Raw genomic sequence first — 15,502 nt, forward strand, 5'->3', positions numbered from 1 at the left:
CAAAAGTTAGCAGCCTAAGTACCAAAGAAGTTTCTGCACATCAGGGCACCTGAAAGACCACCAGGATAGGTGGACACCAGGGAGCAACTTTCAATGTGAACCCAAGTCAGAAATGTTTGAGATTTTGCAATGCCGTCCAGAAGCAGTGGTAACAGACACCTTAGGCTCTCTGACATGTGCTCCGACAGAATCCCACTGCATCTACAAACTGCCATACCTAAACAGAGCCAAATAGCTAGAGCCCAGACCATGGCTCAGCTCCCACCCCTAAAGGCTCTCGTGGCCTGTATACAGCTCCAACAGGGAGCCACAGCAAAGCTCTAGAGCCAGTGACCCGACAGCTGCTGGTGACCTCAGTGCCCCAGAATAAGCTTCAAGGGTAGAGCCAAGTACCAGGGTCTCCTGAAGACCCATCCCCAAGCTTTGCCTTCACCCCTGAGACCATCTTTGATTCTCACCCCATGGTGGGAAGTGCAAGGCATCAGGAAGAGCATGGGGGCTGGGGATGGGGTACAACACCCAGGGAGAAAAATGCTGTTAACCTCAAGTACTCTGAGTTTCAGTCTCAGTTTAGCTATTACTTGTTGGAAGATCAGAAACATGTTCTCTACCTCATTTACACTAAGCTTCCCAGTCTACTATGCAGGGAGATTATCTAAAAAAAAAATCAAGTTACTGTAAGTGATGTGTTTTGATCGAATATTAACATGTCCAAGGGAACTGGGGAGACCACAGTTAACTGAAATCTACCAATAATCTTGTAAACAATAAAACCTACTGCCTCCTACACCTCCCCTTTTATCAAAACAATTTTTTTAAAAAAAGCAAAGATCACTGATTTGGATTTTGTTTCTCTTACAATATTTCCTCCTTCCCCACTACCCATCCCTACCTTCTCCATTCCACTACCTGCAACAGGAGAGGTATTAATGATAACTGAAACAGAAGATTTAGTAAGAAGGCAGATGCAAAGAGCCTGGACAATCCACAGACTGCTTTAACTGCTGCTAAGATAGAAAGTTTTCATGCATACACCACATTTACACTAACAGAAGAAAAGTCCAAATACCTGAAATTGTACAAATGTTTTTGGTAACTTCATTAGAAGATCAAATGCTAAAATTTTCACTTCTTCAAAAGTGCCAGTTAAACATTCCATTAGCATTTGGAAACGACCAACATCAATATCATGACTCAGCTGATATACTGTTTGGACTCTACCTAAAAATTTAAAAAAAAAATTTTTTTGAAGTGAACAGCAGGAAAAGGAAATCAACATTTTGAAATTATGTGTCCAAATTTATAGAAAATTAGTGTAAGAACTCACACCTTATATTTTACCCACAACAGCGTAAAAAATATTTCCAATAATTTATTTACTAAAATGATAAAATAATAAGTATTACAATTCTACAAATAGGAAATATTTTTCAATAACCACTTTTAAAAATTGAAGAATAGTTCCTATACAATGTGTTAGTTTCAGGTGTACACCAAAGTGATTCAGATATATATATTTACACACACACACACACACACACTCCTTTTCAGATTCTTTTCCATTATAGGTTATTACAAGATATTGAATATAGTTCCCTGTGTTATACTGTAGGTCCCTGTTATTTATCCATTTGATATGAAGTAGTATGTATACATTAATCGCAATCGCCCCCCCTGCACCCCACTAGCCCCTTTGCTAACCATAAGTTTGTTTTTTTTGTCTGTGTCTCTTTCTGCTTTGTAAATAAGTTCATTTGTATCATTTTTTAAGATTCCACATATAATTGACAGCATATTTGTCCTTCTCTGACTTCACTTAATACGATAATATCTAGGTTCACCCATGTTGCTGCAAATGGCATTATTTCTTTCCTTTTTATGGCTGAGTAGTATTCCATTGTGTGTGTGTGTGTGTGTGTGTGTGTGTGTGTGTGTGTGTATGTCTATGTACACACACACCACATCTTCTTTATTCATTTGTTAATGGGCATTTAGGTTGTTTCCAAGTCTTGTTATTGTAAACAGTACTGCTGTGAACACTGAGGTGTATGTATCTTTTTGAATTAGAGTTTTTGTCACTTCCCGATATATACCCAGGAGTGGGATTGCAGGATCATATGGTAGGTCTATTTTTAGTTTTTTAAGGAATCTCCATACTGTTCTCCATAGTGGCTGCACCAATTTATATTCCCACCAACAGTATAGGAGGGTTCCTTTTTCTCCACACTCTCTCCAGCATTCATTATCTGTAGACCTTTTAATGATGGCCATTCTAACTGGTGTTAGGTGATACCTCATTGTAGTAGTTTTTTTTGCCACACCAAAAAAAATCCTGGGCTTGCAGGATCTTAGTTCCCTGAGGCGGGATCGAACCCAGGCCCCCTGCAGTGGAGGCGCAGAGTCTTAACCACTGGACTGCCAGGGAATTCCTGCTCATTGTAGTTTTTTTTGTTGTTGTTGTTGCTGTTGTTGCTGTTTGCGGTACGCAGGCCTCTCACTGTTGTGGTCTCTCCTGTTGCGGAGCACAGGCTCCGGACGTGCAGGCTCAGCGGGCATGACTCACAGGCCCAGCCACTCCGCGGCATGTGGGATCTTCCTGGACCGGGGCACAAACCCGTGTCCCCTACATCGGCAGGCAGACTCTCAACCCCTGCGCCACCAGGGAAGCCCTCATTGTAGTTTTGATTTGCATTCCTCTAATAATTAGTGACACTGAGAATCTTTTCATGTGTCAGTTGGCCATCTGTATGTCTTCTTTGAAGAAATGTCTATTTAGGTCTTCTGCCCATTTTTTGATTGAGTTGTTTGTTTTTTTGATATTAAGCTATATGAGCTGTTTGTGTATTTTGGAAATTAATCCCTTGGCTGTAGCATCGTTTGCAAATATTTTCTCCCAGTCTGTAAGTTGTCCTTTCATTTTGTTTGTGGTTTCCTTTGTTGTGCAAAAGCTTTTAAGTTTAAATAGGTTCCATTTGTTTATTTGTTTTTATTTCCATTACTCTAGGAGATGGACCCATAAAATATCGCTGCAATTTATGTCAAAGAGTGTTCTGCTAATGCTTTCCTCTAAGAGTTTTATAGTATCCAGTCGTATATTTAGGTTTTTAATCCATTTTGAGTTTATTTTTGTATATGGTGTTAGAGAATGTTCTAATTTCTTTCTTTTACGTGTAGCTGTCCAGTTTTCCCAGCACCACTTATTGAAGAGAATGTCTTTTCTCCACTGTATATTCTTGCCTCCTTTGTTGCAGATTAACTGACCATAAGTGAATCAGTTTATTTCTGGGCTTTTTATCCTGTTCCATTGATCTATGTGTCTGTTTTTGTGCCAGTACCATACTTTTTTGATGACTGTAGCTTTGTAGTATAGTCTGAAGTCAGGAAAAGTGATTCCTCCAGCTCTATTCTTCTTTCTCAAGATTGTTTTGGCTGTTCGGGGGTCTTTCGTGTTTTCATACAAACTTAAAAATTTTTTATTCTAGTACTGTGAAAAATGCCATTGGTAATTTGGTAGGGATTGTACTGAATCTGTAGACTGCCTTGGGTATTATGGTCATTTCAACATTATTCATTCTTCCAATCCAAGAACATGGTGTATCTTTCCATCAGTTTGTGTCATCTTCAATTTCTTTCATCAGTGTCTTACAGTTTTGGGGGGTATAGGTCTTTTGCCTACTTAGGTAGGTTTATTCCTAGGTATTTTACCCTTTTTGATACAATGATAAATGGGATTGTTTCCTTAATTTCTCTTTCTGATATTTCACTGTTTGTGTATAGAAATACAACAGATTTCTGTATATTAATTTTGTATCCTGCAACTTTACCAAATTCATTGATGAGCTCTAGCAGTTTTCAGGTAGCATCTTTAGGATTTTCTATGTATAGCAACATGTCATCTGCAAACAGTAACAGTCTTACTTCTTTTCCAATTTGGATTCCTTTTATTTCTTTTTCTTTTTCTGACTGCTGTGGCTAGGACTTCCAAAACTATGTTGAATAAAAGTGGCGAGAGTGGGCATCCTTGTCTTGCTCCTGATCTTAGAGGAAATGCTTTTTGCGTTTCACCATTGAGTATGATGTTAGCTGTGGGTCCATCATATATGGCCTTTATTATGTTGAGGTATGTTCTCTCTATGCCTACTTTCTGAAGAGTTTTTAATCATAAAAGTTTTACCATAAAAACAAAAGGGGGGAAAATAAGACCTACAAAAACAAATCCAAAACAATTAATAAAATGGCAATAAGAACATATCAATAATTACCTTAAATGTAAATGGACTAAATGCTCGAACCAAAAGACACAAACTGGCTGAATGGATACAAAAACAGGACCCATATATATGCTGCCTATGAGAAACTCATACAGATCTAGAGACACATACAGACTGAAAGTGAGGGGATAGAAAAACGTATTCCACATGAATGGAAATCAAAAGAAAGCCAGAGTAGCAATACTAGCATCAGATAAAATAGACTTTAAAATAAAGACTGTCACAAGAGACAAAGAAGGACACTACATAATGATCAAAGGATCAATCCAAGAAGGAGATATAACAACGGTAAATATATATGCACCCAATATTGGAGCACCTCAATATATAAGGCAAATGTTAACAGACATAAAAGGAGAAATTGGCAGTAACACAATAATAGTGGGGGACTTTAACACCTCACTTACATCAATGGACAGATTATCCAGAAAGAAAATCAATAAGGAAACACAGGACTTAAATGACACATTAGACCACATGGACTTCATTGATATTTAAAGAGCATTCCATCCGAAAGAAGCAGAGTCCACATTCTTTTCAAGAGTACATGGAACATTCTCCAGGATAAATTACATGCTAGGCCACAAACCAAGCCTTGGTAAATTTAAGAAAACTGAAATCATATCAAGCATCTTTTCTGACCACAACGTTATAAGGCTAGAAATCAACTACAAGAAAAACACTGCAAAATTCAAACACATAGAGGCTAAACAATATGCTACTAAACAACCAATGGATCACTGAAGAAATCAAAAAATACCTAGAGACAAACGAAAGGAAATAAGTAGTTTTTAAAGATTTGTTTAAAACTATTTCATTCTCTTTCAAAAAGTTATATATTATTATACAAGATACCTAAGTTATTTTTCAAATAAACAAGTACAAACAAATAAATTCAGGAATACATCTTTTAAAAAAACCTTCATAAACTTTCTTATCCTAGAATCCAAAGGCCTACCATGTCTTAGGTGAACTGACATAGAATAATCAATACAATGACATATCCTTTAAATAATTTAAAAATCTGCCTGTTTGATTTGAATCTTATTCAAATATGTAGTTTTCCCTAGGCATCCATTCAACTACATGTATTACTTGCACTTAGGTTTGGTTGACTGAAAGAATCAGAGTGGAGGATGGAAGAGGAGGCAGTGATGTAAACAAAACAGAATGTGGGCTTCCCTGGTGGTGCAGTGGTTGAGGGTCCGCCTGCCGATGCAGGGGACGTGGGTTCATGCCCCGGTCCGGGAGAATCCCACGTGCCGTGGAGCGGCTGGGCCCGTGAGCCATGGCCGCTGGGCTTGCGCGTCCAGAGCCTGTGCTCCGCGGCAGGAGAGGGGCCCGTGTACCGCAAAAAAAAAAAAAACAAAAAAAACCCCAGAATGTTAGGTCTCCCTCAAATAAATACCCGAGTAGGTTGATTACTCTGTGAATTTCCTATTATAACACAGATAAACATAATTGATGGATAAGTTGAGGTATCTGCATTGCCCATAGTCTATTATAAAAATATTACCCCCAATTTTTTTTTGTTTGTTTCTTTGTTTTTTTTGTTGTTGTTGTTTGTTTTTTTTTTGTGGTACGCGGGCCTCTCACTGTTCTGGCCTCTCCCGTTGCGGAGCACAGGCTCCGGACGCTCAGGCTCAGCGGCCATGGCTCACAGGCCCAGCCACTCCACGGCATGTGGGATCTTCCCAGACCGGGGCATGAACCCGTGTCCCCTGCATTGGCAGGTGGACTCTCAACCACTGCGCCACCAGGGAAGCCCCAGTTTTTTTTTTAATAAAGATTAACTGTTACAAAAAAAAAAATAAGGTTAAAATTACTATCAATATGGAATAATCATTTCAGTGTTTAATATACAAATGTGTGAACAGGTTGATTTTTTTAAAGTAACATTTACATTATTAACCATTGAAATAAACGATTATATTTATTGAAAAAAAAAAAAGACATATCCTAATACCATTCCTGGGCATCAACAGTAAAGAAGGAATCTTTTTGCCATTCAGGCAAAAAGTTCAATTCATCTACAACGTGGAAAAAATCAGGCTGGCTTCACTCTTTGCCACAGCAGTATGTAGTGCTAGAAGAGTGGAGCAATGCTTACCAAATCCTTAGGGAGAAAAGGGGTGATGAAAATCTACATATCAAAATCCCATTCCAGTATCAAGTATAACAGCAATATAAACATTTTTGAATGTGCAAGAAATTAAGAACTACATTTTCCCAAAAGCTCTTCTCAAAAAAAGATGACTTTCAACCAACAAAGAAATTAACAGAAAAACTATCACTAAAGAATGATGACAGTCACCAAATCTATTTAATTCTTAAGGCTAAGAGTAAACCTATGGGAATAAGGATTTCATAGCAGGATGTGAAGAACCTTTAACATTTAATGAATTAACCCCTCGTAATACCTGAAAACATTTCTATGCTTAATTAGAGGAATGTTGCTCAATATAAATCAGCATGTGAATTCATTTAATCTTAACTCGCAAGTTAGTCCAACCCTGTGAAATTCATAGGGCAAGCAAATGAAGTTTTTGTCACTTCAATCACACCTCTGCTCAAATCTGCCTCTTCTTTTCCAATTCGGAAACCTTTCATTTCTTTTTCTTACCTAATTCCTCTGGCTAAAACTTCTGGTACAACGGTGAATAGCAGCAGTGAAAGTAAGCATCTGTGTCTTGCTCCTGATCATAGGGGAGGAACTTTCGGTCTTTCACCATTGAATATGGTGTTGTCTATGGGCTTTTCATGAGTGTCCTTTATCATAATGAGGAAGTTCTCTTCTATTCCTAGTTTGCTAAGTGTTTATTTGTCTAAAAGGGTGTGGAATTTTGTCAATACTTTTTCTCCATTGAGATTATCATGTTTTTTTTTTTCTTTTGTTCTAATGTAGTGCATTACATTTACTATATTTTCTTATGCTGAAACACCCTTGTGTTCCTGGGATAAATTCCACTTACTTAGTCATGGTATATAATACTTTTAATATGCTGTTGGATTTGGTTTTCTAGCATTTTCTTGAGAATTTCTGCACCTATATTTATATAAGATACAGCTGTAGTTTTCTTGTGGTATCAGAGTGATGCTGGCTTCATAGAATGAGTTACGAAATGTTCCTTCCTCCAATTTTTTTGAAGTTTGAGAAGGAACGGCATTAATTCTTCTTTAAATGTTTGGCAGAATATACCAATGAAGCCACTCCCCTTGGACTTTTCTTTGCTGAGAGCTTTTCTTTTGAGAGGCTTTTGACTCCATCTCTTTATTTGTTATAGGTTTGTTCAAATTTTCTACTTCTTGAGTCGGCAATTTGTATATTACTAGCAATTTGTCCATTTCATGTAGGTTACCTAATTTATCAGAAATACAATATAATTGTTCACAGTACTGTCTTATAACCTTTTTTATTTCTGTAAAGTCAGCAGAAATGTCTCTAATTTTATTTCTGATTTTAGTGATTTACATCTTTTTTTTATTCTTAGTATAGCTAAAACTTTGTCAACTTTGTTGATCTTAAAAAAAAACAACAACTTCTGGTTTTGCTGATTCTCTGTATTGTTTTTCTATTCTCTATTTCATTTATCTCCATTCTCTCCATTCTAATCTTTATTACTTCCTTCTTTCTGTAACTGTGGGGTAAGTATGCTCTTCTTTTTCTAATTCCATGAGGTGTAAAGTTAGGTTATTCATTTGAGATCTTTTTGTCTTACATAATGTAGGCATTTACAGTTATATAAATCTCTCTATTAGCAGTGCTTTTGCTTCATCCTATAAGTTTTGGTAAGTTGTGTTTTTGTTTTCTTTCCTCTCAAAGTATTTTCTAATTTCCCCTTTGACCCATTGGTTAGTTAAGAGCTCTGCTCAAATTGGAAGCCTTCTCTGACACGATTGTATGAAAGAGCTATTACTCCCAAACTCCCAGGCACTCTATACTTCCCTGCACTTTTCTTCTTGAAATATTTTTTCATACTACTTATCTCCATCTGAAATTCTACGTATCACTTGTTGACTTACTTAGTCTGTCTATCTTCACTAAAGTCTAAGCTCTAAAATGGGAAGCACTCTGTTTTGTATACTGTGTATCCTTGGCACTAAATAAATTATTTGTTGAACAAGCCCATTTTTTTTTGTTTTGTTTTGTTTTTTGCGGTACGCGGGCCTCTCACTGTTGTGGCCTCTCCCGTTGCGGAGCACAGGCTCCGGACGCACAGGCTCAGCGGCCATGGCTCACGGGCCCAGCCGCTCCGCGACACGTGGGATCTTCCCGGACCGGGGCACGAACCCACGTCCCCTGCATCGGCAGGCGGACTCTCAACCACTGCGCCACCAGGGAAGCCCTGAACAAGCCCTTTTAATCTAATTGTGGAATCCAATTTTTCACCATGAATATTGTGACATTTTATTCCAAATGAGAAAGATGTATGTGGCTTATTCTTCTTGAACTAGGACATACTTGAGGAAAGGCAAAAGCCATTTTAACTAATCCCAAATCACAGTCTTTCTATAAAATAATATAAAAACCTACATTAGTATTCTTGAGATAAAGATGAAGAATGAGTTTACATTTCCTATCCTGTATTTTTCAGTCATGCTTCTTTAGCCTCCTTTACAGTTAATGGGTACAGTATGGTTTGCTCTATTTACATTACTTCCCAGTTGTTTAATTAACATCATTACTGTGCCATCAGTCAATGCCCAATTATACATGACTCATTCATTAGAAAGATGACACAGGTTTTTCACTTTTAAAGTATATTTAAATATATTAAACTATTCTCTCAATTGAAAAATTACCAGTATAATTCAGCCTAGATATTTCCCATACAGCTAGGTGTTAACTATAAATATAGGAATGCACAGAAAACTTTTTGTTAAATGGATAATCAATCACTCTCAGGTAAAACCTTATTTTCTAAATTCAGTTGTAGTACCACTGAAATTCCCTAAACTGATGGGTATTCCTGTATTCATTTTCTGTGGATGCTGTAACATATTACCATGACCTTGGTGGCTTAAAACCACATAAATTTATTTTCTCACAGTTCTGGAAGCCAGAAGTCTGAAATCAAGGAGTCTGTAGGGCCATGCTCTCTCTCAAGTCTCTAAGGGAGAATTCATTCCTCGTGTCTTTCAGCTTCTGGTGGCTGCCAGCATTCCCTGGCTTATAGCCACAGCATGCCAATCTCTATCACCACTGTCACAATGACTCCTCCTTTTCTTTTTGTCACATTTCCCTCTGCCTCCCTCTTACAATGCCACTTGCAGTGGCATTAAGGCCCATCCAGATAATCCAAGATTATCTCATTTTAAGATCTTTAACTTAATCATATCTTAAAAAACCCCTAAATAAGTAAGGTGTTATTTATTTATTTATTTTTTTGTGTGTGTGTGGTACGCGGGCCTCTCACTGTTGTGGCCTCTTCCATTGCGGAGCACAGGCTCCAGATGCGCAGGCTCAGCGGCCATGGCTCACAGGCCCAGCCACTCCGCAGCATGTGGGATCTTCCCGGACCAGGGCACGAACCTGTGTCCCCCGCATCGGCAGGCGGACTCTATTCTTGAAACTTTGCTGTTAGTTTCAACTTTTTCAAAACAAAAACTTGAAAAAACTGGTTTTCTTCAAATGAAGCAAGTCTGTATTAACAGCAAATAACTGCCAAAAAATTATACTTTGCCTAAAAATTTAAACTAAAAAAAACAGTCCAACTATAAAGTTCCCTGGTCCTTTGGCCATTCCCTCCAAAAGAGCAGTACATTTTCCTGTTCGTCCACCGTCAAGCAAGACTGAGCACAAACAAGAAATCATCATTAAAATACACATACATTCATGTATGGAGATAAAAAGAATCATTTCTTGTCAAAAAGGAAAATAAGGGCTTCCCTGGTGGTGCAGTGGTTGGGAATCCGCCTGCCAATGCAGGGGACACGGGTTCGAGCCCTGGTCCGGGAAGAACCCACATGCTGCGGAGCAGCTGAGCCCTGTGCGACACAACTACTGAGCCTGTGCTCTAGAGCCCGCGAGCCACAATTGCTGAAGCCCGTGCATCTGGAGCCTGTGCTCCGCAGCGGGAGAGGCCAATGCAATGAGGGGCCCATGCAGTGCAGTGAAGAGTAGCCCCCGCTCGCGGCAACTAGGGAAAGCCTGTGTGCATTAATGAAGACACAACACAGCCAAAAATAAATAAATAAATATTTTTAAAAAAAGGAAAATAAAACAACGCAAAGAAAGAAGTTAAATATTCATCCTGTTGAGTACCCCACAGAGGAGATACAAACGGTATGATTAAACCAGAATGCCTGGAAATGACATCCTTATATTGTCTTTCCAAAACCAGATTCAGACTTATGAAACAAACAGCATATAAGGGAAACCACATTTTAACCACAGAGACTCACTGAGGAATGTTATACATAAGAGAAACTATTATTATTTTAATTTTTTAAACTTAGAGAACAGATTGGGCACTATCCTAAAATAGCAACATACAAATTAAAGGAATGAGGGCAGCAGCTCATCTCATAATAAGCATAATCCATGAAAACTCCAGTTTCGGGTCAGCAAATAACAATCACTGTAAAGTTTCTCTCCCTTATGCCCCTTACTGGCAAATTGAATTATGTCCAAATAAGAATTATATAATGAGACTTACACCTTCGATAAGAATCTAAACAAAAGACAACAAACCTGAAACTTCAAGTAAAACAAAATATTGAAAAAGTATGTTTTGCAAGAAAACAAATACTTTCCCCAAACATGATTGAAAACTTACCTTCTGGCACAGGAAAAACTTCAGCTATTGAGCCTAAAATGGTTAAAGCTGAAAATCTAGTTGGGTAGGAAGAGCCAGGAAATAATGCTTCAAAAAGACTGTTGCAAATGGATGACATGAAATTCTAAAAAAGAAAAATTACAGTAAATATAATTGAGCTAACTCACAATAGGTTATCTTGAAAGTATCACTACTATTACTCTGAAGAGTGATATTTTTTCTAATTTAGAGAGAAAAGATTTTTTAAAACAATATTAGTTGTTCACTTTGCTTGACAATTCAGATTGGCACCCTTGACCATGAGCTCATGACTTCAGTGAACCCTATCTTTGTAGAGTCAACAAGAAGTACAGAAGAAAACGAAAACACTAATTTAAAGAGATATGTGTGCCCCCATGTTCACTGCAGCATTATTTACAACAGTCAAGATATAGAAACAACATAAGTGTCCAAGGATGGATAAACAGATAAATAAATCAGACAGAAAAAGAAAAGACTTAATGATCTCTCTTTTATATAGAATTAAAAAATTAAAAACAAAAACCAACCTCATAAATACAGAGAACAGACTGGTGGCTGCCAGGGGTCGGGTGGGGGAGGACTTGGAAAAATGGGTGAATAGAGTCAAAAGATACAAACTTCCAGATATAAAATAAAATAAATAGGCCATGGGCTGTAATGTATAGTAGAGGGACTATAGTTAATACTACTACATTGTATATTTGAAAGTTGCTAAGAAAAAAAACTTTTTCTAACTTTGTATGGTGACAAATGTTAACTAGACTTAATGTGGTAATCATGTCCCAATATATACAAATGTCTAACCACTGTGTTGTACACCTGAAACTATTATGTCAATTATACCTGATTTAAGTTAAAAAAACAACAACAACAAAAAGTACAATTCTAAATGTAGTCCAGACCAGAAAAAACATTTTTCTGGTGAAAACATGATACATTCTGCCCTGACTTGTGTTAAAGTTGTATGAATATTGATTTTCTTCACTAGAAGCATTCAGGCATCAAAGGTATATATACTTTTTTTTTAAGTTTTAAAATGACCAAAGACGTATCCAATATATACTACTTGATACATTTGATAAATACTTGGTATCTGGCTATAATGACATATTTCATGACAAAGATCTAGCTATTCCACTGTCTTCTATCTGCCTCTCTGAGACTCCTATTCTACCTTTCTGTTTATACAAATGATTAGAAATGAAAACTTTTAGTAAAATGCAATAAAAAAAGCAATGTGGGAAATAGTTTATCCAGGATAAAGTCTTCTTCCTCTAATTAAAAATAATAATAATTTCTCCATAAGACCAAAGGAAAAACATATAAGGAAAAGCGATTCTCAAGCCTCTCATACACTGCTATGCCCTGACAACATATATTTGTAACTAAGCAGCATATAAGCAGCCCTAGTCCCAACCATCTTTAGATAGGATTCCTGCATTCATTTCCTTGGTTAAGGACATACAATCTTGGGGATTTATCCTGTAGGCCCTTATAAGCCCTAAGTAAGAGTTTACTAGTTTATTAATTCTATTGGGTTTCAAAGGAATAGGGTAGTTATTGAAAATATCCCAGTTAAACTAGTGTTAATTATAAATGAGTAGTATAGTATTCACATTAAATGGCAACAAGTTCATCCTTTAGGATTTATCTTATCCTAACTGCACTGTCAATTGTATTTTCAGATATAGTTGTTCTTTCCCTCAACCAGACTGTAACCATAATGGAGGCAGGAACCACAATTTAGACATTTATGTCCTGAACACACTGTACTACACACATAGTAAGGGCTCAGTATATGCTCTAGTCCCTTTTAATGTCCTTGGTGAGGATTCCAGATACCATGGCCTAGCATTCAAAACTCTCTGCTACCCATCCCCAAATTGATTTTCTAACTCATTTCCCATTATTCAATTCCTCTGTCCGGGGACTTCCCTGGTGGTACAGTGGTTAAGAATCTGTCTTCCAATGCAGGGGACACGAGTTCGATCCCTCACTGGGGAACTAAGATCCCACATGCCGTGGAACTCGCATGCTGCAACAACTGAGCCCGAGTGCTCTAGAGCCCACGTGCCACAACTAGAGAGATCGTGTACTCTAGAGCCCACATACCACAATGAGAGAGAAGCCTGCACGCCACAAGAGCCTGCGCACTGCAACGAAAGATCCTGCATGCTGCAGCTAAGACCCGACACAGCCAAATAAATAAATAAATATTTTTTTAAAAAACAAAGAGTTAAAAAAAAAAAAAAGGACTCTGTGCTTCCAATGCAAGGGGCATGGGTTTGATCCCTGGTTGGGGGACTAAGATCCCACATACTGTGGGGCGTGGACAAAAAGAAAAATCCTCTGTCCCTCAGGTATCTTATATGTCATTCATACTAGTGAATTCACCATTCTCCAAATTTTCCCTGTACTGTCTTACCTCCAAGCCTTCCCTCAAGCTGGTACTAGGGAAGAAACTATTCCGATTTGGTTGTCCAGAGCAGATATAGATTGTAGTCAGGCTCTACCACTTCCTGGCTGAGGACCCTTGGATAGTTTGCTCATTCAACTTTTCCAAGCTTCACTTATCTGACTTGTTAAGTGAGGATAATAATGCCCATCTCACAGTTTCATTATTAAAGATTAAAGGAGAACACAGATCTAAAGCATTTTATACTTGAAAGTACTCTAGCTAACATTTTTAAGTACTCTATTATACTAGAGTATGAAATAACCTCCTTCACTAGACTAGAAGACACCTTTTCCCACTCATAGCCTTCTCTTCTCCCAGCACTTAGTCTGTTGACTGGCACTGAGTCCACCACACACCGCACACGACACCCACTATTCTAATGACGATGATACAACAGTTCCGAAGTTGCAACCTCCAAAAGCCACAAGAGCCTACAGGTGGGAGAAAATATCAGAACTATGAGACTGACTCAGATCAAGACTCTAAAGGACTAGTTTTCAAAAAATATATATTCATAAGCAAAACGAAGAAACCACGCATACATGAAAATTCAGAATGTCACACCACAAAATCAGTTTTGTGTTTCTAAGTACCTAATTGAGATTTCACAAATGTCATTTTATCCCCTGCAAAAAGAAGCAAGGTGTTTCTGAGATCATCTAGCAATGATCTAAAAAGGGCTAAAACATAACTGTTACACACACACAGTAAATGCTCTGTACTCTAGTTACTTTTAATGATGCCCAGGAAGGCTTTTTAGAGTGATCTAGAGTTTGCAAAGAACATTTCTTGTTTAATCCTCAAAACTAACCATTTCACAGAGGTTACTCATCCCACTTATAGCTAAGTAGACTCATGAAAGCAAGCCAAGTAGTCAGTGGCAGAATTGTTACTGATCATGTCCTTCAAGTTTAGGTTGTGACTTTCTCATCTTTTGTTGTTGAGATTTTACGAAGATGAAGCTGATTTCAGCTTTGTATAGGAATGTTCTTCTTTAGATGATTTTTAACCTTTAGTAGGTAGTAAGTATAGCATGGTTCCAATATATCACTTATTATACTTGTTTCCCTAAATGAAATAAAATAGATGAGCTCTGTCCTCTATCTGGGTCTTAGGAGAAAATAAGCATCTGCTTCTGAGAGGAAAGATTTGGAGTAAGAAACCAGTGAAAGCTCATTCTGTTCCGATGGGACAGAAATTGAAGGTGGTCAAGCTGAGCCCCGGCCCAGACTGGAGCTGCTATAACTGGGGATCCATCCATGACATTAACCTGGTGGCCTGAAATCCAGTCCTATTCTTCAAGTTCACTCCAAAAAACAGGATAGAGAGGAAGCTCTGTAACTGGACCATGGGCCAGGAGTCACAAACATCAAGCTACTGTTAAATCATGTTAGATGAAAGGGGAAACACACTCAGATGCAGCAGTCATCTACCCCGGGGAGGGGTGGAGGAATCAGGGCTGCCAATTACCTTTTTTTAAAGTACTAAATTCATCTGGCTCACATAAGCTGTAAAACATCGAGGTTAGCTCATGAATGTTATTCTATTTTTTTAACATCTTTATTGGAATATAATTGCTTTACAATAGTGTGTTAGTTTCTGCTGTATAACAAAGTGAATCAGCTATACATATACATATATCCCCATATCTCCTTGCTCTTGTGTCTCCCTCCCACCCTCCCTATCCCACCCCTCTAGGTGGTCACAAAGCACCGAGCTGATCTCCCTATGCTATGCTTCCCACTAGCTATCTATTTTACAATTGATAGTGTATATATGTCCATGCCACTCTCTCACTTTGTCCCAGCTTACCCTTCCCCCTCCCCGTGTCCTCTAGCCCATTCTCTACGTCCGAGTCTTTATTCCTGTCCAGTCTCTAGGTTCTTTAGAACAATTTTTAATTTTTGTAGATTCCATATATATGTGTGTGTTAGCATATGGTATTTGTTTTGTCTCTTTCTGACTTACTTCAT

General features: G+C 37.9%; 1 protein-coding gene across 3 annotated transcripts in view; it reads right to left on the reverse strand.

Annotated features, from left to right (window-relative positions):
- THADA (THADA armadillo repeat containing) overlaps window positions 1–15,502 on the reverse strand; it is a 314,312-nt gene that overhangs the window by 269,976 nt on the left and 28,834 nt on the right. For all 3 annotated transcript variants that reach the window (XM_082672019.1, XM_082672020.1, XM_082672018.1), the window contains exons 15-16: window positions 11,051–11,174; window positions 1,070–1,221 (exon numbers count right to left, since the gene is read on the reverse strand). In XM_082672019.1, coding sequence (XP_082528145.1) covers window positions 1,070–1,221; window positions 11,051–11,174 — 276 coding nt within the window. The remainder of the gene's footprint in view (window positions 1–1,069; window positions 1,222–11,050; window positions 11,175–15,502) is intronic.

The sequence above is a fragment of the Grampus griseus genome (assembly GCF_964374135.1).
Source record: "Grampus griseus genome assembly, chromosome: 15".
Taxonomy (NCBI): Eukaryota; Metazoa; Chordata; class Mammalia; order Artiodactyla; family Delphinidae; genus Grampus; species Grampus griseus.